This window comes from Cervus canadensis, chromosome 12 (genome assembly GCF_019320065.1).
Source record: "Cervus canadensis isolate Bull #8, Minnesota chromosome 12, ASM1932006v1, whole genome shotgun sequence".
Classification (NCBI taxonomy): Eukaryota; Metazoa; Chordata; class Mammalia; order Artiodactyla; family Cervidae; genus Cervus; species Cervus canadensis.
Genome location: NC_057397.1, coordinates 44571839 through 44596897, shown reverse-complemented (window position 1 = coordinate 44596897; position 25059 = coordinate 44571839). Strand labels below are relative to the sequence as shown.

At 37.5% G+C, this 25059-nt stretch overlaps 1 protein-coding gene across 3 annotated transcripts; it reads left to right on the top strand.

Annotated features, from left to right (window-relative positions):
• Positions 1-5709: 5709 nt before the first annotated feature.
• Positions 5710-24777, top strand: MED30 (mediator complex subunit 30). 3 transcript variants are annotated; one of them, XM_043483942.1, is made up of 5 exons: positions 5710-6056; positions 10912-11070; positions 13014-13118; positions 20158-20249; positions 24379-24777. In XM_043483942.1, the coding sequence occupies exons 1-4, from the start codon at positions 5880-5882 to the stop codon at positions 20236-20238; spliced, it is 522 nt and encodes a 173-aa protein (XP_043339877.1). In that variant the 5' UTR covers positions 5710-5879; the 3' UTR covers positions 20239-20249; positions 24379-24777. The 3 variants fall into 3 exon arrangements, with proteins under 3 accessions (XP_043339877.1, XP_043339876.1, XP_043339875.1); XM_043483941.1 differs by lacking the exon at positions 20158-20249; XM_043483940.1 differs by lacking the exon at positions 20158-20249 and having other exon boundaries at positions 13014-13122.
• The last annotated feature ends 282 nt before the right edge of the window (positions 24778-25059 follow it).

The following is a 25059-nucleotide window of genomic DNA, read 5'->3' as shown; positions in this document are numbered from 1 at the left end:
AATCACCATCTGCAGTGATTTTGGAGCCCAGAAAAATAAAGTCAGCCACTGTTTCCCCATTTATCTGCTATGAAGTGATGGGACCAGATGCCATGATCTTAGTTTTCTGAATGTTGAGCTTTAAGCCAAGTTTTTCACTCTCCTCTTTCACTTTCATCAAGAGGCTCTTTTAGTTCTTCTTCACTTTCTGCCATAAGGGTGGTGTTATCTGCATATGTGAGGTCATTGATATTTCTCCCGGCAATCTTGATTCCAGCTTGTGCTTCTTCCAGCCCCAGCATTTCTCATGATGTACTCTGCATGTAAGTTAAATAAGCAGGGTGACAATATACAGCCTTGACGGACTCCTTTTCCTATTTGGAACCAGTCTGTTGTTGATCCAGCATGATGATCCAGCAGATGTTGGCAATTTGCTCTCTGGATCCTCTGCATTTTCTAAATCCAGCTTGAACATCTGGAAGTTCACGGTTCACATATTGCTGAAGCCTGGCTTGGAGAATTTTAAGCATTACCCATCATTACCCTAACTAAACAAAATTGGTTGTAAGATGAGTCTCTCTAAAGCAATCGATGAAGGACCCTGTTTTTCAGATCAGAAGTTTTCAATAAGGTAAGGTGGGAGGTGGGGAAATAAATTATATCAAAATACATATGGAATTGAGGGGCTAAGGTAAGAAAGAGAGACAAAAAAACCTGTAATTTGAGAGTTTCCCAGGCATCCCCTTAGATACTGAAGCAGTAGATTGGGGCAGGGTGAATGCAGCCAATACTGATATTTTTAAACAAGTATCCAATCATTCTAATATCCTAAGGAATCTGAAGATCACGCTTTAGACCATTAACAGTAATGTAGAAGGCTTTCCATCCAGAACTCCATGAAAAAGTTTGAAACAAACAAACTTCAAAAGAAGTCATAGCAGACAAGGGTACTAAAAATTCTGACAGGTGAATTATTCACTTTATTCTGTCTCACTTACAACTCACCTTGAAGTATCAATAATCACAAAGCCCTTATAATAAGTTTTTGCTGGTTTGTTTGATGGCCATACAACTCAAAAAGCAGTAGAATATTGACTTCAAGCACAACAAAAGAATAACCATCAACCATTATCAGCTTATGTAATTGTGAGACAACCCACCACAAACAATAGGCAAACTCATATACAGCTTGAGTTTTTCCATCCCAAACTATGCTTGCTTATTTAAAGCTTCATGCTCTCATTAATGGTGTTTACAAACATCTCCTGATCCCTGCTAAATGTTTCTGAATAGCAGATTTTGGATGGCGATATATGTGACACCTACAGAAAAAAGAGACATTAAGTGCTTAAACACCTAAAACAGTTTACCAGCTCACACAAGGTCTCTAAACTTGGGGGAGGAACCATTCTTCAGTGTGAAGTAGTGACTTAATTCATGCATTTCTTAAGTATGGAATTCTAACTGAGCATTTATGAAGCAAAGAAAACCTTTACTAATGAACCTTCAGGGACAAGTTAGCATAGTCTGTTAAATTGGGATACTAATTAGGTGTAGGCAATAGCCTAAATCAACCTAAATGCTTGTTAGTTGGACCAATTATAGGTGCCCAATAAGTGTTTGTTTAAATTCAATAATTCTGTATCCAGAGGGAATATTCTTGACATGAGTGGCTGAAGTGAAAAATATAGTCTATTAGTCATGAATAAATTGTGCACAAATGGGCATTTCAACATCACTATTGGCAGGCCAAGGTCATGTCAATGATGGTTTACACCCAATCCTTTGATTTGCTAGGTCCTAGTGTTAAAATTTCCAAATGTCCCTAGGTTAGTTTGAAGCTTTTCTATGGCACGTGTGAGTTCATGAAAAGTGTAAGAGTTTAGGAGTGAAACGGGTTATAGACCAGCTTAAGCCCACTAAACTATGTAAAGACAATGCAAATCTGGTTTCCATTGTGCTGACTTGAGAGGGGTTTTCCCTCCATTATATCTTTCCATAATCTATATTTCTCTCTTCCCTACCCCAAGTGTCCACTGCTTTCCAGTCAGTGTACTCTCAAATATTGGCTTTTAGGTTCAGACTAACAACAGTGACCTGTAACCTTTGATCCAACTAGCACAGTGTCCTAACTCCACAAAACATCCCAGAATTGTTCATCTCCTAGGTGCTCGGTTTCCCAGGTGGCTCAGTGGTAAAGAATTCACCTGCCAACGGAGGAGATGGAGATGGGAGTTCAATCCCTTGGTCAAGAAGATCCCCTGGTGGAGGAAATGGCAACCCATTCCAGGATTCTTGCCTGGAAAACTCCACGGACAGAAGAGCCTGGCAAACTACAGTCCATGGGGTCTCAAAGAGTTGGACATGACTGAACAACTGAGCATGCCCAGGTACTAGAAAGTGCAGAGGTGAGCACTTTCTGTGGGAACAGAAGCAAAGCTAACTCCACTCCTGAAATTACACAAGAGCTTGTGGCACCGCTGGGGATGGTGCACCAGGTCAAAAGGGGCTCTGGTCTGTTTTTTGGATCATTTAAAGGAGAGGCGGTAAATCATTGTATCGGGAGAACCTATGCTGGAATCAGGAAGAGCTAAATGGAGCTCAGGGCAAATTCCAAAGTTGCCACTTCAGCAGCTAGAATTAGATTCAGTCACATGTGACAAAAAATGTCCCCAAATAAGAGCTCATTTGAGCTGCAGCCACAATGTCTGAATTCCAGTTGGAAGGAGAAATTGTAGGCTCTCTTCTTTTTGTCCACCTCTCAAGCTTTATTGAAAAATAACTGGTATACAAAGAACTGCACACAATTAATGTACACAATTTGGTGAGTTTGGACATATGTATATACTCATTTTACCATCATCACAATCAGGGTAATAAATGTATTCATCACCTCCAGCAATTTCCTTGTGTCCCTTTGGGGTTGTGTGTGCGTGTGTTAAGGATACAATATGAGATTAACCCTCTTAACACATTTTAAAGTATACAATATCTTATTAACTATACCTACTATATTGTACAACACATCTCTGGAACTTTCTCATCTTACATAACTGTAACCTTTATCCATTAGAATTCCCCATAAACCTCTGTCTCCATTCCCGGTAACCAACATTCTATTGTCTACTTCTATACATTTGACTATTTTAGGCCCCTCATATAAGATGAATCATGGCTGCATTTGATCTTCTGTGACTGACTTAATTAACTTAGCATAACGTCTTGTAGGTCTATCCTTGTTATCACAAGGGATGGAATTTGCTTCTTTTTAAAGGTTGAAATACATGCACGCATCACATTTTCTTTGTCCATTCATCTGTCGATGACTGTTTGGGTCATTTCTACATCTCTGCTATTGTGAATAATGCTGCAATGAACATGGGAATGTAGATATCTCTTTGAAATCCTCATTTCAATTCTTCTGGATATATACTCAGAAACGTGATTGCTACATAATATGGTAGTTTTATTTTTAAGTTTTTGAGGAACCTCCATACTCTTTCCACAGTGGCTGTTCCAATTCACATTCCTACCACCAGTGCACAAAGGTTCCCTTCTCCACACTGTAGCCAACTCCTACCTCTTATGTTTGATAATAGCCATTTTAATAGCTGCGAGGTGATATCTCCTTGTGATTTTGATTTGCATTTCCCTGGTGGTTAGTGATGTGGCACATTTTCCCATGGACTCTTTGGCCATTTTTACATCTTCTTTAGAAAAATATCTATTGAGAGCCTCTACCAAATTTTTAGATGAATTATTTATCCTTTTGCTATTTAGTGGTATAAGTTCCTATACATTTTGGATATTAGCCCCTTATGTGAATATTATGGCTTGCAAAATATTTTCTCCCATTCCACAGGTGCCTGTTTGTTTCATTGGTTATCATGCTGTACAGACAGCTCCCTTCTTTTAGACATAACTACCAATAGCCTCACATGTCACCCATGCTTCTAACCCACTGGCTATGACCCAGTAAAACAGCCTTGCCAACATGTAATGAAGACTGAGACATATTTTCACCCTGATGTCTATTAAAATCAAATATTCTGTTGCAAAGGAAAAGGGCAGCATAGTTCCTGGACTGAACACATAGTTGCTGTCTCACTTCACCATTTTTTGAACAGGATGTCAGGCAAGAATTTACCACTGAATATTCCTATTCTTTAAATTAAGATACCTCCTTTTACAGCAGTATCTGACACTTTTCACCAAGAGCTCCTTTCTGAAATAACCTGTGCTTCCTGTGACTTCCATGGTATGATATTATCTTGGTTTTCCTTCAATCTCACAGGCTATTGTCAACTTTGTTATTATGGCCTTCTTTTCCTGGTTTCTGTCCCTTAGTATTCCTATTGCCTCTGTCCTAGGACAACTTTATTCCTTACTTCTAACTTTACCTATTTCTTCTCACTGTTATACATGTGAGCATATTTATTGAATACTTATGCTTTGAACTATAAGTATTTTATATTCAGAATCTCACTTAATACTATCAACAATTCCAAAGGTTTCCCATCATGCGAAATGCTGGGATGGATGAAGCACAAGCTAGATTCAAGATTGCCAGGAGAAATACCAATAATCTCAGATATGCAGATGACACCATCCTTATGGCAAAGAAGAAGGCAAAGAAGAACTAAAAAACTTTCTTGAAAGTGAAAAAGGAGAGTGAAAAAGTTGGCTTGAAACTCAACATCAAAAAAATGAAGATCATGGCATCTGGTCCCATCACTTCATGCAAACAGATGGGGAAACTATGGAAACAGTGAGAGACTTTATTTTCTTGGGCTCCAAAATCACTACAGATGGTGACTGCAGCCATGAAATTAAAAGATGCTTGCTCCTTGGAAGAAAAGCTATGAACAACCTAGACAGCATATTAAAAAGCAGAGACATTACTCTGCCAACAAAGGTCCATCTAGTCAAAGCTATGCTTTTCCAGTAGTTATGTATGGATGTGAGAGCTGGACTATAAAGAAAGCTGAGCACCAAAGAATTGATGCTTTTGAACTGTGGTGTTGGAGAAGACTCTTAAGAGTCTCTTGGACTGCAAGGAGATCCAACCAGTCACTCCTAAAGGAAATCAGCCCTGAATATTCATTGGAAGGACTGATGCCAAAGCTGAAGCTCCAATACTTTGGCCACTTCATGCGAAGAACTGACTCACTGGAAAAGACCCTGACACTGGGAAAGGTTGAAGCTGATGTGATTTGTCCACAGTTGGGCAGTGCTAACTTTGAATTTTAGTCCAGGATAACTGGTGTGTGTGAATAAAGCAAGAAGTCAGAAAGAAAAACAGACTGAAAATTATATATAACATAGTGCCAAAGTCAGAAAAGGGAAGGAAGTAGAGGAATTGTATGCCACGAGAGACAAAAGTGTTAATTTTATACTTTCCGTGATCAGGAAAGCTTGTCTGCCTTCCAGCTGTGAAAGGAAAGTAATACTACAAACGTCGTGGGCTTGTGACAAGGCAATAATCAGCAAGGAAATGAACACGAAGTCAGAGTTCTACTAAGAATTTTAACCACTGGCTGAGACTGGGAAACGAACTGTGGGAAAGCCCACCTGCCTTCCACCCTGCGCACCACCCCCTCTGTCTGGAGTGCACCCGGTGATTGGCTGCTCAACACTTCCGACCCGACCCGCCCACGCGTCCAGTCCAATCCCGGCCGTCCTTGAACCACAGGTTCCCAGGGACCAGCCGAGTGGGCGGGCCCTGTGACGTCTGACGACGCGCTACGTCAACGTGGCGGAAGTCGCGGCCGCTGTTTTGAAATCAGACCGCCCAGGTCTTACTAGCTCCTGTTTACGCAAAGGCCTGAGGCCGCGCTGCGTCGGGGAACATCCCCGACACCTGTCCTCCAGCCCTGCTGACCTGACGCCGCTGCCACGCCATGTCCACCCCTCCGTTGGCGGCATCGGGCATGGCGCCCGGGCCTTTCGCCGGGCCCCAGGCCCAGCAGGCGGCCCGAGAGGTCAACACTGCATCGCTCTGCCGAATCGGGCAGGAGACGGTCCAAGACATCGTGTACCGCACCATGGAGATCTTCCAGCTCCTGAGGAATATGCAGGTGGGAAGGAGGGCGGGCCCCACCCCGGGCCGTGCGTGGAGAGAGCGAGGCGCTTCTGCGAGGGAAGGGGCAGCTGGTTTAATTGTTATGTGAGGTCCCTCGGCGTCGACGCGGCTGCCCTAGACAATCCTCGAGTATGGGGTCTCCCTCATTTACATTCAGATGCGTTCCCCGATAAAGTATCTGTCCCCAAGATGTGAAGGTGATGTTTTCCAGACCGGATTTCTGAAAGAATGAAGCCGCGTTTTCTAGATTCGACTGGGTTCTCTAGGCTCTAGGCGAACTCTTGTACCTTTCAAGGTGGAGGTGGGCCTCACTCCGCAACTCCCTTTGGGTTATTTTAATCTCATATTTTCCCACAGAATATTTTGTGATGGTTCAAGGAGTTGAATTCAGATTCTGCTTACCATTTTTGCTTAACAGCTTTATTTTGGTATAACTGACTCCCAGTACAATGCATTTATTCAGAGTTTTGACACATGTGTACTTGTGAAACCAACGTCCATCACCCCACAGTTCCCTCTGTGGCGATGTGAGCACATTCCCGTGCCCCTTTTAAATCTTTACTTCTGGCTTTCCATCCACAGGCAATCTCCCTTTTGCTTTCTGGCATCATAAGCTAGTTGGCATTTTCTAGAGTTTCATATACATGAAATCATACACTATGATTGGGGACGGGCGGGGGGGCGGGGATCTGGCTTCTTTCACTCAACAAATATCAATAGGTCATTCCTTTTCATTGCTGAATAGTATTCTGTTGTATGACTATATCACAATTAGTGTATCTGTTGATGGCCATTTGGTTTGCATCCACTTTGGAGCTATTATAAATACTTCTGAGTATTCAGCTACAAATGTTTGTGTGAACATGTATTTCATTTCTCTTGAGTAGGTAGATGCCTAGGCCTGGAATTGCTGGATTATGAGGGAAATGATTGATTACCATTTTAAGAAACTTTTCCAAAAGTTTCCTCATCCTTGCCAGTACCTGTTACTGTCTTTTTCCTTTTTTTTTTTTTTTGGAATTGTATGTCTTTTTGTTTCGTCAATACTTTCTCCCAGTCTGTGGTATGTCTTTTCATTCTCTTCACATTGCCTTTTGAAGAACAGATGTTTTAAATTTTGATGGAATCCAATTTATTGATTTGTCCTTTTACAGATTTTGGGTTTGGGTGCCATACCTTAGAAATCTTTGTCTAACCCAAAGATTACTTATATTTTCTTCTGGAAGTTTTATAGTTTTAGGTTTTACATTTAGGTCTATGATCCACATGGAGTTATTTTTTAAAAATAATGATAGATATGGATCTGTCTTTTTTTTTTCTTTTTTTTGCGTTTGGATATCATGTCATTCCAGCACCATTTTACTATTTTACTAACCCATTTTTAAGGCGTATCTTTTTACTGTGTGATGTGGATATCATTCTTGTTTTATGGATGAGGTTTCTATGGCTCTGAGAGGTGAAGTGACAGAGGTGATAGTCAGTGTACGGTAAATTTGAAAAGGTCCTCAGACTCTCTTTCAAACTCTTATTTTAGCTGGTGCACTAAAGATTGTTTTATTGCCTTTTTACATAAAATGATTGGGGTGTATTTCCTCTTGATTCTAGAAGTAATACAACTGTATGGAAATATAAGACCCTGTCAATAAGCCACTGTGAGATAAAAAGGGAATCCAAGAGGAGATGTGAAATCTTTGGCAATCGTTTTAAAAATTTATAGATTAAAATGTAAGATGATTAAAGTACAGATTAAATTATCTCTCAGAATTTAGCAAATATTTATTTTTAAGCTGCTGTATGGGACTAGTAGAGCTAATAGCTAACAATTATCAAATACTTTCCTTAGTCGGGTACATTGTTATAAGAACAGTTCTAAGAAGTATTTTTATCTCTATTTTACAGTTAAGGAAACAGAGACTTAAAGAGAGAAGAATTTACTCAACATCATATATGACTGGTAGCTTCTAACCTCTTTATTATACTATTTTGCTATCAACAGTTTGTATTATTAACAGAGATATAATACACATCCATGACTGGCAGTGAAAGAACTGAACTCTTTCAAAAGATACTATCAATAACTAGATTACATGTGGACATATATTCAAACCCAACTTGTAAGGACTACAGTAATTATTTCTTTGTGCTTCTTGTGAATTCTGTGTTTTAACTCACTAAGCCCCTTTGGGCCATATCATAATTGGCTGTAAATTAAGCAACAGTGTGCTCCTTAATTTATAGAAAGCTGGGAGGAGAAGTGGTACAAACAAGACTACATATAAACTATTTGTTAATACATTTTTAAGTTCAAGTTTTTAAAATTATCTTCTATACTATTAATCCAGAAGGATGATGTGCCATAAATACCAACTTCTGAGGTTATTTCTGAGCATTGGTTTTAGAGAAGTCCTTCTTTATTAGGTGTCCTTTAGCCTCTTGAGAATCTGATGAAAACTACAGACTCTCTTCTGAGAAGACTGCACATATAAGGAAACATTCTGAATAAAATTTCATGGGGCTAACAGATGTCTCCCCCCAAATCACTAGATCCTAGGTTGATTCCCTGCATGAAAAAGTATTGCTTTGGTTCTATTTGTTATGCTTTAAATCTTACCTTTCTTTTTAATATAAAATATATTCTGAATTCAGAAATAAGGGACATTACAGTGAACATTCCTCCTCATCTGCTACCTGTCTAACCTCCCTCCACAGTTCAGTTGAGTTCAGTCACTCAGTCATGTCTGATTCTTTGCGACCCCATGGACTGCAGCACGCCAGGCTTCCCTGTCCATCACCAACTCCCGGAGCTTGCTCAAACTCATGTCCATTGAGTCGGTGATGCCATCCAACCATCTCATCCTCTGTCGTCCCCTTCTCCTCCCACCTTCAATCTTTCCCAGCATCAGGGTCTTTTCTAGTGAGTCAGTTCTTGGCATCAGGTGACCAAAGTATCGGAGATTTCAGCTTCAGCATCAATCTTTCCAGTGAGTATTCAGGACTGATTTCCTTTAGGATGGACTGGTTGGATCTCCTTGCAGATGATCCTTGGATCATGTTTATTAGATACATACAAAACATACTCTTACACATGTGCACTATGCTAAATAGAGATATAAATGTGAATATCTTCTAGTCTTTATTAAACACAAAATATAGGCAAAGTATGTAGTATCTACAATGTAGGTACAAAAAATGTAGTACCATAATAAAGGTATAGCCTGCTTCTGTATGTAAAGTGTAATTATTATATTTCTTATTGTCACCCAAATAAGAAAGCAGTGATCCTTTGAAATTTTTTTCTTATTTTTTAATGTTTTTGAAAGTTCATGAATTGAAAGATCGTGAGAAATGCTACATAGTATTGTGGGGGGTGAACCTTCAATGCTTTTGTCCTTTAAACTGTTTTCACTAATTCAGTCTTTATTACTATATCACTCTTCTTTGCGATATCATCCTCAGAATGTTTTAATGCTTGAAAGTTTCCAAAAATCCTAATATTACAAAAACTAATTTCAAAGAATTTTAAAAGATCTATCTCCTTAACTTATAAATCATAACATTACAGGAAATTTAGAAATGAGGTAAAAGAAGAAAATCAATTATTAAGCCTATCTTCCTATTACATCTTTTATCAACTATTACACCTTTTAATAACTATATATGTATAACTATGTATATGCCTTTAGTCTTTTTTTTTTCCCTCCATGTTTATGGTTTTACCTACTTGGAACAATAGTGGCTCTTATTTCTTCTTCTCTGAACACTGTATCAGGCTTTATTTGATTCCTACCTCAGTTGTTTAGAAAAGAAAAAATGAATGAAGTGAGGTTTAGAAAAGACTGGATTGATCTTCTAGCTATTAGACATTAGTTGGAGTTTTGATTTTAAGTCACTTTATAATCCTCAAGATAAGTGTATGAATTAGTGATTATAATGAAATTACCTTGTATACTAGAAACCATAGTACAAATTTTGTTAATTCTAGTTTTAGGATAATTTCACAGATCAAATTGTGGGAATAAAATATTGTAAAGATGTACAGAGAGAAGAAGATTTTATAAGTTTCAGCACTACACAAAATGTGCATTTAGTTGTAAGTAGTAATCAGTTTCTCCATTTATCTGTGATTTTTGTCATTTCAGTATGTATTTTGACTTCTTTTGGTAAAATTCCTGAATAAAAATATATAAGCATCCAAGACAGAGTTATGATCATAGCAGTTACTTGCAGTAATTTATGAAAGATGTTCAAGTACAGATTGACTTGCTACTATAGATCCCCTGCTATTGATTTCTTTTTAAAGTAAAACTTTTTGTGACAGCTTTATGTTTTAATGCATGCCTAGAGCATCTTAATTATCATAGTTAACGTATCTTGAGATTATTTTTGCAACAACGGTAGCATACTCTTCTTTTTCTTCTACTGAAAAGTCCTGATCTTCATTTTTTTCCTTTTCTTCTTTTTCTTTAAATTATATTTTGAATTTTTTGAATTCACTTCCTGGTTGAGTTCAGCACCTTGCTGCTTTTACATTATCATAAGTGATATTAAAATTGTGTATTCTTTTTAGTTATAATACAAAACTGTGGTATACATATAATCAAAAGTTAGAGGCAGAAAGCATTTCAACTTATCAGAAAGGCTTATCACAAAGTCTTTTCTAGAACTGCTTGACAGTATGCCAAGGAGCTAATTAATAAATGAGCATGTATTACTGTTAAAGTTGCACTTGATTCATTGTGAAGAACAGCTTGCTTTTATGCATTGCTCAAAGATTGTTTCTGTTCCTTAGCTTTGCTTAAAGAAAATCTTGATTTTCATTACTTTACGTTTTTGGTTTTTTCTCCGAGAAGCTGCCAAATGGTGTCACTTACCATACTGGAACATACCAAGACCGGTTAGCAAAACTACAGGATCATCTTCGCCAACTTTCTATTCTCTTCAGGAAGCTGAGATTGGTCTATGATAAATGCAATGAAAACTGCGGAGGGATGGATCCCATTCCAGTAGAGGCAAGTTTTAGTGGTCGAGGGAGGGTGAATGTAAGAGTCTTAGGATGTTTGTAATTTTTTCCCTTTTTCTCTTCTATTTTCACAGTATTTCCAGATTTTGATCATACTGGTTTTACTTTTGACTAGAAAAGATGAAATTGTGAGATACATATGTGTGTGAGTGTATATATATATAGTACTGTGTAGTGCTGTCTTTTCATGTGATAATTTCTTGCAGACTTTAGCATCTAGGCTGATAGCGAATTTTTGTTGTTGGGGGAGATTATCTGTGGCAACTTTTATTATTGCTGTCAGTGTCATTTTAATTAAATCAGTGCATGATGTTTTAGTAGACATTTTAATAATATTGTAAAATACTTTTACAGTGGTTTTCATGTAAGTTCTTTATGGATAAAAGGTTATAACCATTTTCACCATTATTAAATTATCTTAGTAGAATCACTCTCGTTTTTAAACATATTTAAGTTTAATCTTGGATCATAGGTATATTTTAGTTAATCAGGTGTATGGTTATTTTTATAGGTGGTCCTTTCCTATTGACAAGTGATAATCTCTGCCCCCAGAGGTAGCTGGTGGCAGGGAGTGGGGTTAGATGTTCTCTCACTGCATATGAAGAACAGTTTCATGTCATCAGTGCTTTCTTATTTGAGTGATCAGCATGTATGAGGTGAACAGAGAAAGGGTAAACTTCAATACAGCCTGAAAAAAAGTGGTCAGAGATGTGGAGGGTCAGAAATATGGTGGACTCTGACAGAGGCTGCAGAAAAGTCAAGGAAAATAAGGAATGAAAACTGTCCAGCAGATTTTGCTAGAGGAAAATTGTTGGTATATTTGGTCGGAGCTTTGGTGGAAAGGTAGCAACAGAAGTCAGATCACAGTGAGCTGAAGATTAAACAGGAAGTAAGGAACTGAAGCCAACAAGTGGATATCCATCTTTCAAGAAGCCTAGACTAAAAAGAAGAAAGCAGTAGGTGGTAGGAGGGATAGAGTTGAGGGTTTGGTGGTTTTGGTTTTTTTTTTTTCCCTTCCAAATGGGAGCTCTTGTTTAGATGAAAAAGGAAGAAAACAGTCAGGCAAGGTTGGGGGAAACAAATAATGAAGACAGGAGGGCAGAGGAATCAGTATACAGGAATGAAGACTAAATGTATTTGAGATGAAGGACCACTGTCTGCATTTGGAGAGAGGAAAGGAAGAAAGTAGTTGTGGATGTAGGCAAATTTGTATTTGTCCCAAGAATTCACAGAAGTTTGGCCAGATTGATTACTGGTTATACCAATTACTTACCTCTGTCCCGTTCCTGAACTGGTAATATAAGATGGAAGAGACAGTCTCTGTTGACCCTACAAGGGGTTTCATCAAACAAATGTCATCACAAACCCATACATATTTAATTACAATTCTTCTGGAAGTTTCATTGCTATGTAAACTTTTTCTCTTACAAAAAAAACTTTCTCCCAACTAAAAGACATCTAGAGATCTATGTAGACACTTTGATAGCAAGTAAGTCACAATTATATAATATATGTCCATGAAGTTCCTTTCTTTCTAGTATAGATGAAGGAAAGCCTATTCTAGCTGAATGGACATAAAGTTCTCAAGGGTAGGACTTGTATCTTATTTGTCATTATTTTTGCAGTGTCTCCTCACCCAGTGTCTGCCAATTAAATATTTGCTGATTGAGTAGGATATTTCTTAATTACATGTGATAACTAATTTTGGTAAAAGGACTATTTTGCAAAAGAAACCCAAAAAAGCAAACGTACAGAATGCATTGAAATGATATATACTTCTAATGCTTTTATTTTAGGCCATCACTTGAATTAAAATGTATTTTTGTAATAAAAGTATAAAAATTGATCTTAACTGGATGCATTATCAATGCCAGTATAATTGGAAATTGTGTGTCATATGTTTGACTTTTAACTTGTGTCTCTCACTCTCAGCAACTTATTCCATATGTGGAAGAAGATGGCTCAAAGAATGATGATCGGGCTGGCCCACCTCGTTTTGCTAGTGAAGAGAGGCGAGAAATTGCTGAAGTCAATAAAGTGAGTTGCTAGTCTGTATGTCTTACATTTCTGAATTATTGATAAAAATTACAAGGGAGTCTGTGTAACTCAAAAACATAATTTGAATTATAGAATTACCTGCAGTTGTTTCTGTGGCAAATTTAACCTACTTAGAGAACAACCCAAAACGCAAAGGTAAACAGAAATGCCATTTGGTTAGTCAGAAGATCACCGAATTCAGGCAATAAAGCTCTTAGAAAGGCCTCGTAGGCACTCTGTCACAATCCATTTACATTTTCTTTTCTAGGCAAAATTGTAGCTCTCTAGGTTACAGCATATTTGGAGCAGCAAATGATAATACTTTATAAGTAGGAGATGTGAAATGTCTCAACAGCTGAATAAGAAATTGAGAGTTATCAAAGCACTACCCCATCCTACCCTTCAGCCCACAAAAGTTCCTAACTTGAATTTATTGCTGAGTACTTTCAGAAGTTCAGAAGATAATGTTCAGATAGTTCTCTTGAAACATAGGGAAACAAGGGATGTTGTCAGTCCATTCTGGGATAGAAGCATGGCTAACAAACGGCACACAAAATAAAACTACAGTCTTGGTGCTTTACTCACAAATAAGTGCCCCCACCTCCTGCCTCACTCCTGAAATTCTTAATGCTAGTTAATAGAATTCATCAGGACATTAATTAATCTACCACAGCCAAAGAAGGTTTTCTGAGGTGGAGGAGGATAACTTAGTTTACTTATATAAGGTCTGTAGGCTAAACTGAAAAAAATTTTTTCCTCATATCTAAAAGACATTTGATAGACTTCAAATGTTGCTGACTCAAAGAATGCTTAACATTATTAATGTGATAGTCTTTAAAAAAAACTTTTTATTTCAGATATGTAGCCAACATTTTTCATAGAAATGAAACACAGAACTAGTCATATTGCTGCTGCTGCTGCTAAGTCGCTTCAGTCGTGTCTGACTCTGTGCGACCCCATAGACGGCCGCCCACCAGGTTCCTCCCTCCCTGGGATTCTCCAGGCAAGAACACTGGAGTGGGTTGCCATTTCCTTCTCCAGTCATATTAAAAACATGAATAAAATAAGATGCCTTATACTACTGTGTTTGAGGCTATTTTAGAAATTGTAGCCAGTGAAACAAACTTTATAAAACAGAAGTTATTGTATACAAATTTAAGTTTGTTAAGGTAGTACATAACATTATAGCTTAAGCTTATGAAGCTCAAAGCAGCTCACTGATTTAACAAGTAGAGGCAATAAGTATTTGATAAAAGAGCTTAAAGATTTATACCATTTTCCTATAATGTCATAAACCAGTCAGATTATAAGATCCTTTTCACAACTGCAACAACAAATATTAAGTAGTTAGGATTTCCATAATAGATGAGACTGAACTTAATATATATAAAAGGATTTTTTTTGGTAAAACTTTTTATATTATATTGGACTACAGCTGATGAACAATGTTATGATAGTTTGAGGTGAACAGCAAAGGGACTCAGCCAGACTTACACTGTATCCATTCTCCCCCAAACTGCCCTCCCATTCCGGCTGCCGCATATCATTGAGCAGAATTCCATGTGTTGTACAGTAGGTCTTTTTTGTTATCCATTTTAAATACAGAAGTCTATACATGTCCAACCCAAACTCCCTATCTACCCCTTCCCAAGAAAAATCCCAAATAAAGAACCTAACCTTACAACTAAAACAACTAAAGAAAGATCAGATAAAACCTAAAGTTAGTAAAAGGAAAGAAATCATAAAGATCAAAGCAAAAATAAATGAAAAAGAGACAAAGAAAACAGTTGCACAGATGAATGAAAAGCTGGTTCTTTGAAAAGATAAACAGAATTCATAAACCCTTAGCCAGACTCATAAAGAAATTGTGAACAGTTGAAAAAACACATGACATTCTGACATGGGCAATAACTACTCTAAAAATGCCAGTCTTGATTATTTCAGTTTTTTATTTATTTTTTAATTGAAGGATAATTGCTTTACAGAATAGTGTTAGTAACACTCCAAGCATAAATGTGAATTCTCTTGAAATTGCACAAAATAGTAAGATTTTAGTGCAATACCAATCAAAAAACAAATAAAAAATTGGAACTTTTTTCCTTGAGAGCATACTCAAATACATATAATTTAAAAATCCAGTAAGTAATAAAACGAACAGACTCTTTGCTTCAAAAATTAAAATGTTAGATGAAGCATATTATAAAAACAATAATTAAGTGTGAAATACTGGCATAAGAACAGACAGATTCAGTTCAGTTCAGTTGCTCAGTCGTGTCTGACTCTTTGTGACCTGTGGACTTTAACATGCCAGGCATGCCATGTCCATTGAGTCAGTGATGCCATTCAACCGTCTTATCCTCTATCGTCCCCTTCTCCTTCCACCTTCAATCTTTCCCAGCATCAGGGTCTTTTCAAATGAGTCAGCTCTTTGCATCAGGTGGCCAAAGTATTGGAGTTTCAGCTTCAACATCAGTCCTTCCAATGAATATTCAGGACTGATTTCCTTTAGAATGGACTGGTTGGGTCTCCTTGCAATCCAAGGGACTCTCAAGAGTCTTCTCCAACACCACAATTCAAAAGCACCAATTCTTCGGCCTCAGCTTTCTTTATAGTCCAACTCTTACATCCATACATGACCACTGGGAAAACCATAGCCTTGACTAGACGGACCTTTGTTGACAAAGTAATGTCTCTGCTTTTTAATATGCCATGTAGTTTGGTCATATCTTTTCTTCCAAGGAGTAAGTGTCTTTTAATTTCATGGTTGCAGTCACCATCTGCAGTGATTTTGGAGCCCAGAAAAATAAAGTCAGCCACTGTTTCCACTGTTTCCCCATCTATTTGCCATGATCTTAGTTTTCTGAATGTTGAATTTTAAGCCAATTTTTTTACTCTCCTCTTTCACTTTCATCAAGAGGCTCTTTAGTTCTTCTTCACTTACTGCCATAAGGGTGGTGTTATCCACATATCTGAGGTTATTGATATTTCTCCTGGCAGTCTGGATTCCAGCTTGTGCTTCCTCCAGCCCAGCGTTTCTCATGATGTACTCTGCATATAAGTTAAATAAGCAGGGTGACAATATACAGCCTTGATGTACTTCTTTCCCTATTTGGAACCAGTCTGTTGTTCCATGTCTAGTTCCAACTGTTGCTTCCTGACCTGCATACAGGTTTCTCAAGAGGCAGGTCAGGTGTTCTGGTATTGCCATCTCTTTAAGAATTTTCCACAGTTTGTGGTAATCCTCACAGTCAAAGTCTTTGGCATAGTCAATAAAGCAAAAATAGATGTTTTTCTGGAACTCTCTTGCTGTTCCGATAATCCAGCAGATGTTGGCAATATGATCTCTGGTTCCTCTGCCTTTTCTAAATCCAGCTTGAACATCTGGAAGTTCACTGTTCATGTATTGCTGAAGCCTGGCTTGGAGAATTTTGAGCATTACTTTACTAGTGTGTGAGATGAGTGCAATTGTGCGGTTGTTTGAGCATTCTTTGGCATTGCCTTTTTTTGGGACTGGAATGAAAACTGACCTTTTCCAGTCCTGTGGCCACTGCTGAGTTTTCCAAATTTGCTGGCATATTGAGTGCAGCACTTTCACAGCATCATCTTTTAGGATTTGAAATAGCTCAGCTGGAATTCCATCACCTCCACTAGCTTTGTTCACAGTGATGCTTCCTAAGGCCCACTTGACTTCACATTCCAGGATGTCTGGCTCTAGGTGGGTGATCACACCATCATGGTTATCTGGGTCGTGAAGATCTCTTTTGCATGGTTCTTCTGTGTATCCTTAGATCCCCTGGAGAAGGAAATGGCAACCCACTCCAGTATTCTTGCCTGGAGAATCCCATGGACGGAGGAGCCTGGTAGGCTACAGTCCATGGGGTGGCAAAGAGTCGGACACGACTGAACGACTTCACTTTCACTTTTGTGTTACAGAATAGCAGCTGAAGCTCCAGCCATTTTGTCCAGCTTTGTCCAGCTTCTGTGTATTCTTGCCACCTCTTCTTAATATCTTCTGCTTCTGTTAGGTCCATACCATTTATATCCTTTATTGAGCACATCTCTACATGAAATGTTCCCTTGGTATCTCTAAATTTCTCGAAGGGATCACTAGTCTTTCCTATTCTATTGTTTTTCTCTGTTTCTTTGCATTGATCTCTGAGGAAGGCTTTCTTATCTCTCCTTGCTATTCTTTGGAACTCTGCATTCAAATGGATATATCTTTCCTTTTCTCCTTTGCTTTTCACGTCTCTTCTTTTCACAGCTATTTGTAAGGCCTCCTCAGACAGCCATCTTGCTTTTTTGCATTTCTTTTTCTTGGGGACGGTCTTGATCCCTGTCTACTGTACAGTGTCACGAATCTCCGTCCACAGTTCAGAAAGGATGAAGACACAGAGCCAAAGCAAAAACACTATCCAGTTGTAGATGTGAATGGTGATAGAAGCAAAGTCTGGTGCTGTAAAGAGCAGTATTGCATAGGGAACCTGGAATGTTAGGTCCATGAATCAAGGCAAATCGGAAGTGGTCAAACAGGAGATGGCAAGAGGGAATGTCAACATTTTAGGAATCAGCAAACTAAAATGGACTGGAATGGGTGAATTTAACTCAGATGACCATTATATCTACTACTGTGGGCAAGAATCCCTTAGAAGAAATGGAGTAGCCATCATAGTCAACAAGAGTACAAAATGCAATACTTGGATGCAATCTCAAAAACGACAGAATGATCTCTGTTCATTTCCAAGGCAAACCATTCACTATCACAGTAATCCAAGTCTATGCCCTGACCAGTAACGCTGAAGAAGCTGAAGTTGAACGGTTCTATGAAGACCTACAAGACCTTCTAAAACTAACACCCAAAAAAGATGTCCTTTTCATTATAGGGGACTGGAATGCAAAAGTGGGAAGTCAAGAAATACTTGGAGTAACAGGCAAATTTGGCCTTGGAGTACAGAATGAAGCAGGGCAAAGGCTAATAGAGTTGTGCCAAGAGAATGCACTGGTCATAACACACACCCTCTTCCAACAACATAAAGAGAAGACTCTACACATGGACATCACCAGATGGTCAATACTGAAATCAGATTGATTATATTCTTTGCAGCCAAAGATGGAGAAGTTCTATACAGTCAGCAAAAACAAGACTGGGAGCCGACTGTGGCTCAGATCATGAACTCCTTACTGCCAAATTCAGACTTAAATTGAAGAAAGTAGGGAAAACCACTAGACCATTCAGTTATGACCTAAATCAAATCCCTTGTGATTATACAGACAGATTAGTGAAATAATATTCAGAAAAACTGTCTTACTATTATAGTAATATATGAGAATTTAATATGATATAAGAGGGATTATGTGGAAAATTAGTCTTTAAAAATAGACATTTTGGGGAAATTTTAGCTAGTTTTTACATTACACCATGTGTCAAAATGAATTTCAGAGTTGAAAATAAGACTTGTAAAACAAAATATTAGAAAACTAAAAGAAAAATATACATCAAAACTCAGAAAAAAAAAGATAGATTTTTCTAAAATAACATTTAAGAAGAGTTCATGAGGTGAACTAACTATACATTAAGAATATTTTCAGCAAAATGACAGTAATAAGCATAAAGAATTTACAGTAGGGATTAGGAGGGGAAACAAGTTAGATCTTGAAGAGTAAGTGGTGTTTGGTAGTCCAGAGAGATGAGACATCCGTATATTAAGAAGTGTTATATATGTTTCGGTGGGTAATCTTATATATTAATTCACAGTGGATGTGTTCTATTATTTTTCTCTGTAGTAAGGATGTTAGTTATAAAATGAAATGTACATGTAAATAAAACACCATTGTGATGATAACTTTGATTTCAGAATGCTACATGTGACTTAAATGTAGTTTGTTCTCTAACCTAGAAGATACGATATTTTGGTGGGGCGGGGGAGAGAAAAGCTTCAGAATGAGATCATTTCTCTAAAGATAAGTTTCATTTCACTTCCTATTTCTCTAAGTTTCTCCCTTTTTCTAATATGGTTTTGAAATGGCCTATTCTTGATTTTTTTTTTAAATGACCTTTCAAATAATCAGAATATAGTAGTTCCTTGACAGTGTGTAATCAAAAAACTCTTACTAGCTAGAATTTTGTGAATTTTAAGAAAAGGATATAATTGATACAAAGCTTTTGATATGTAAAAGTATTTCTCCACATGAGGATGTAGGTCTGTTTATGGTCTCTGTCTAGGACCCACCTACCTCTTTCCTTCCCCCCAATTCTTTCATTGTGGTTATGTCATAATTGGGATTCAGTAAATATTCTGTGTTTATATTATTATGGCACATAGATACTGTTTATTGCTAAACCACATAGGAAACCAGAGTTATATTTCCTTGAACAATTTTTTGTTTTCCTAGAGTTAATAGTTCTGTAATTTTGAAAAATTTTTATTAGTTCTTTTGCATCTGTGGGAGCAGCTCAGTACTGTTTTCCAACTTTACAGCATCAAATTATCAGATGACTTACAGGTTTGTTCTCCCCATTCCACCGCGCCCCCGCCCCCCCCGCCCCCCCGCCGCCGCCCCCAGAGTCCTCCGTCTTTGCTAGGTCTCAATTGAATGCTCACTAAACCTGGTATTCACCTACTGTCCTGGGCCTTTCCTTTACCTCTTCAGTTAATTTTACTATCTCCTTAGTCTCCCATCTTCCTCTTTCTTGGCTTATTTCCTCCCTTGTTTGTAAGGTTCATACATCAGTGGCTCCTTCAGGAGAAATGCAGGGACTTAAGTTTTTAGTCTTTGTGTATCTGTCCAGTTGATTGTTTGGCTGGATATAAAATTATATGTTGTAAATTAATTTCCCTCAGAAATTAGAAGGTGTTCTTCCATAATCTTCTCATATGGCATTTGGTAGATTTTAAAGAGTGTAGTTATAAATATTTTTAGGCTTTGTGAGACATGGTGGTCCTTGTTCTGATGTAAAAACCATCCTTAGTTCACAGGCCTTACAAAAACAGGTCATGTGCCATAGCTTATCAACCCCTGTTATGTTTTGTTGTCTTTGTAGATGGAGGATCAGAGATCTGTGGAGCATCTGATGCTTAAACATGAGCCATTTCTATTTGGGAGTGAGGCACTAAGACCCTAATCATAGGCTTTGTGAGTTGGCTTTCATCATAGCAAGATTGGAAACAAGCTGGCTTTTTTCTTTGGGGGACCAAGGATCATTTGCTGAGATTTTTTTTCTTTAGGGCTGTTCAGAATCTTCCAGTGTCCTACACGGAGGGAGAGTCTCTTGTCTTCTTGCCTTCTGCTCTGCTGGTGGCACTCAATCTCCAAATCCCAGCTATTCAGTTCATAAGAAACAAACCTGGTTCCCTGAAAGGGGGAGTGGGTATGGAACCCTGGAGAGGGGACTCAGTCCCATGTTGGTGAGAAGTAGGAATGAGCACCTAGGCTCTCACTTGCTTCTGTAGCTCTTCCCCTCCAGCTTTGGTCCCCAGGCCTCACAGCAGACTTTGCCGTGGCACTTGCCTCCAGTTCTCCGTGGAGGATCAGCCATTCTCAGTGGCATCCTTCTGGGTGGTACAGTGGTTTCCTCCCATGCCATTTAACATTCCTCTCATTTACTATTCCCCTTCTATGCCCCACCTTAAAATGTGCCACCTGGCATCTGCTATTGTCTCCTTTCTGATCATTTTTCTCCACGTTAATTTATAGCCTTTGCAGTCCCCTCCTGCCATTTTATTTGGGTTTGAGAAAAAAAAGAAACACGTATTTAGTCCACAGTGTTTATCTGTGGTAAGTTTATTTCAGTACACAAAACAGTATTTCTGAAGGAAAAACCCATATTTTAAATTCTGTTCCCATTTCTACTTCAGGCATTTGAGAATGCTCTTTGATTTTGATTAAACCATTTGAATCTGTTGAATTTGCTGTTGTATGTGCCTCTGGCTTTGGGGTAAAACTTGTTTCAGTTAACATGGTATTGAATTGAAGATTATTACAAAAAGGAAAGAATCCTTTAAATGTTTTAAATTAAACAGATGTAAAGCTTAGCCCTATATTTCCATTGGAAAAAATTTTGAAGAGAATTTAGAGAGAAGGTATCTTCTCTTGAGTGGCAGGAGAAGTATTCATTTGATTGGCCTTGTGGCTCTCTCTTACTTCCTGGAAATTGTTAGTCTAATTTGAGGAAAGACTGAAGAACTAAGTGATAAACAGAGACAAAAAAAAAAAAAAGGAGAGGCTTACTTCACTCTGAATGACACTCTCTAGGTCCATCCTAAAAAGTGTAAAGTTTGGAAAAAAAAGAAAAAAAATATATATATATATATTTTATTTTTAAAGGGGAGAGGCCTAAGATTTGGTTAACTCAAATTGAAATTCCCCTTAAAAAGGCAAAAGAGAATAAAGTTAACAACTAAAAACCAAAGTAGATTTTTTGACCCAAAGAGGTTTTTAACTCATTCCTTAAATAAAGCATCATAAATGTGAATTAAACATAATACATATCCTGTTAACCATGTTATCTTATGTATAATTACTGCTACTAATTCTTTTTCCCTTTCCTCTACTTCTTCAGATTTTGTACCTCCCTTCTGGAATATAAGATTAAAATATAATTGAAAAATTATAAAACACTGAGTAAACTCATGAACAACTGATATATTTTTCTGTCTTAATGGCACACATACCTGAGTGTTTCTGTGAAAAATGTTTATTTTAAATAACCACCTTCAGATGGTAAAATGTTGGTCTACGGGCTTTCCTGGTGGCTTAGTGGTAAAGAATCTTCCAACCAATGTAGGAGATGCGGGTTCAGTCCCTGGGTTGAGAAGATCCCCTGGAGAAGGAAATAGCAACCCACTCTAGTATTCTTGCCTGGGGAATCCCGTGGACAGAGGAGGGTCACAAAAGAGTCAGACATGACTGAGCGACTACGCAACAATTTAATTACATAATTACACAGATGCTATTAAAAGTCGAAATTAATTGGTTTGATTTTTCAACCACAGTTGCCCCTTGAACAACACAGATTTGGATAGTGTGGGTCCACTTACATGCAGATTTTTTTCAATAAAATACTACAGTACTACACAATCTGCCCCTGACTGAATCTGCTAACACAGAACCATGGATATGGAGGACAGACTACTTTGATCAACTGTCACAGCCTTTGGATGAATATTAAATTACATAGTATTACTTAGCATAAACATTTTTTTAAGTACTCTACTTACACATTCACCTGTTAATGTAACTAATTAGGCACAGCTGATGGATTTTGATAATAGCAGCTGTCAACCTCTGTTAAAGTCAATCAGTGGCAAGATTGTATATATTAAATCCTGTATCATGTCATGAAAATTTATTTACAGTTTAACCACTAATAAGCATAGCTGTCAGCTTTGGTGTTGATATTTTCATGATGTTTTGGCCCCAGGTATTTTTTAGTTGTATGCTAATTTTTTTTAATTTAAAACTTAGTGGTCTCTTTGAGACAAACTATCCTAATGCCTTATAATATGGCATTCTTTAAATAACAAATTTTTACTGTTCCCTAGAGTTGAATATTACCTTGAAAATATCCTCCCTTTTTTTAGTTCTCTTTATTTTTTGAGTTAGTGAAGCTAAATTTTTTAATACCAGAATTTATATTTCCCAGTGAGCATTCTTGAAAGTAGCATTTATTCCATTGATGAAACCATTGTGGGAACCATCTGTAACCTGTTTTGATACTGATTTGAAAGTCTCTTTTTAACCACTCATTAATATAATTTTATTACTTCCAGTTACTTCTTAATGAATACTGAAAATGTGATCACTAAGCTTCTTTCACCAAACTTGGCCTTTTAAGAAGTTAAATACCAATAGGAATTTCTTCCTCCTTCCTTTTGGCTTCTTTCCTCCTGTTACCTCTCTAACTCTAGACAGAATATGAGCAATTTATTTTATCTCAGTTTGCTCTTTAATAAATCAAAATTAAGATTTCTAGGTCTCTTTATAATGAACATGTACACCTTGATCTGGAGGTATTTTAATGTAGTGTCTTTAAAATTATCTAACTAAATGTATTACTTCCAAACGTAATGTTTCCAAGAGGTCACTTAACAGTAATGATTACTATAACAACTAGTGAACACTTTGAAATTCTCTGTTCTGATCTTGTTTTATCTACACAGACATTTACTACATATGATTTGAAGAAAAGATGCTTAATAAGTTTATAAACTGTGGTCGGGTAGAGAGCCAGATCTGGAGATAACAGACACATGCCATGTGCACTCAGGGCATCTAGCAAATCTCAGTTATGAATAAGATTCTATCAGGGCTGTGGCATCCTGTTTTCAGAATTAGAAGTAGATTGCACTTCATGCTGAGAGAAATTAGTGACTTCTGCCACATGTTTGAAAGATCAATTGCATTTTTATCATACTTTATATTCTCTGTTGACAGTTTATGTTCTGTGCCTACCAGTAACATTTGTTGAATGCTTACGTCTACCCACCCCAGTATTCTTGTGTGGAGAATCACATGGACAGAGGAGCCTGGCAGGCTGTTGTCTATGGGGTCTCAAAGAGTCCGACACAACTGAGCAACTAATACTTTGACTTTTCACTCACTTTAACTTACTTGTATGCCAGGCGCACTGCTAACACTTGACGTGAATCAGATCTTTTACTCTTCATAACAACCCTTATGAGATAGGTTCAGTTATCCCCATTTTTGTGTTGTGGAAGCTGACGCACAGAGAAATTAAGTAATATTTACTTAGTGAAGGAGCTGAGCGTAAACCCAGAGAATCCAGGCTTTAGGGCTTGTGTTCTTAACCATTAAGCCACACTGCCTTGTGGAAACCTATATGCTTAGGTTTTATAATTGAATATTTAGCTTATTTTCTTTGGTGGTTCGAGTGGAGGAGGAAAAGGAGGTAGGGGCTGGAGCCATAGGCTCTGTAGGCTGAATTAGAATTTATTATGCCTTTCAGTGGATGTTTGCAGCCAGAAAAGTATTGAGACCTTCTGCCTTAAGGAAGTCCACGCTTAGTCCCTCAGTTGTGTCTGACTCTTTGGGACCCCACAGACTATAGCCCACCAGGCTCCTCTGTTCATGGAATTTTCCAGGCAAGAATACTGCAGTGGGTTGCCATTTCCTACTCCTACTATGCCTTAAGGATTAATTTCTGTCTGGTTCATTAGAGTTCTGACTTATGACATTTTAATCTTATATCTTCATGGTCTGTATTTCATGAAACATTTTTTGATAAATTCTTTTGTTTCTGCAGAAACTCAAACAGAAGAATCAACAGCTGAAGCAAATTATGGATCAATTACGAAATCTCATCTGGGATATAAATGCCATGTTAGCAATGAGGAACTAAACTGATATTTAAATTTCCGGCTTTACACATGTTACACCGTTTTTTTTCCCCTCAAGTTATTTTTTCCCTTTGAAGAAGATTATTTATCTGCTTTCAGTCTAGTCACTAGAATTAAAGTTCCTATTTTTTACACTGTGGTTTTACATTAAAGTATTCACTGGTGGTTTTTAAAAAAGCTATTGATTCTGTGAAAGACTATTGTAATACATTTTGATGAGATTTGTTTTTGGTTATTCATGAATTGAATAATTGTTTTTTAAAAGCAAAAATAATTAACTTTTGTAAATAAATTTCTAAATTTGATCACTGATTGTTTTGTTCATTTCATTACCCTTTTAGGAGAAAAAGGTTTAAACATTCTTGCAGATGAAAATACCAAGTTCAGTCCATCTGTGGTACAAATTAAACATAAAAGTTACCATTTGAGCTCAATTTTAAAATTTTAGTTTGAGTCCCAATAAAGTCTCTTGGACTGCAAGGAGATCCAACCAGTCAATCCTAAAGGAAATTGGTCCTGAATATTCATTGGAAAGACTGATGCTGAAGCTGAAACTCCAATACTTTGGCCACCTGATGCGAAGAGCT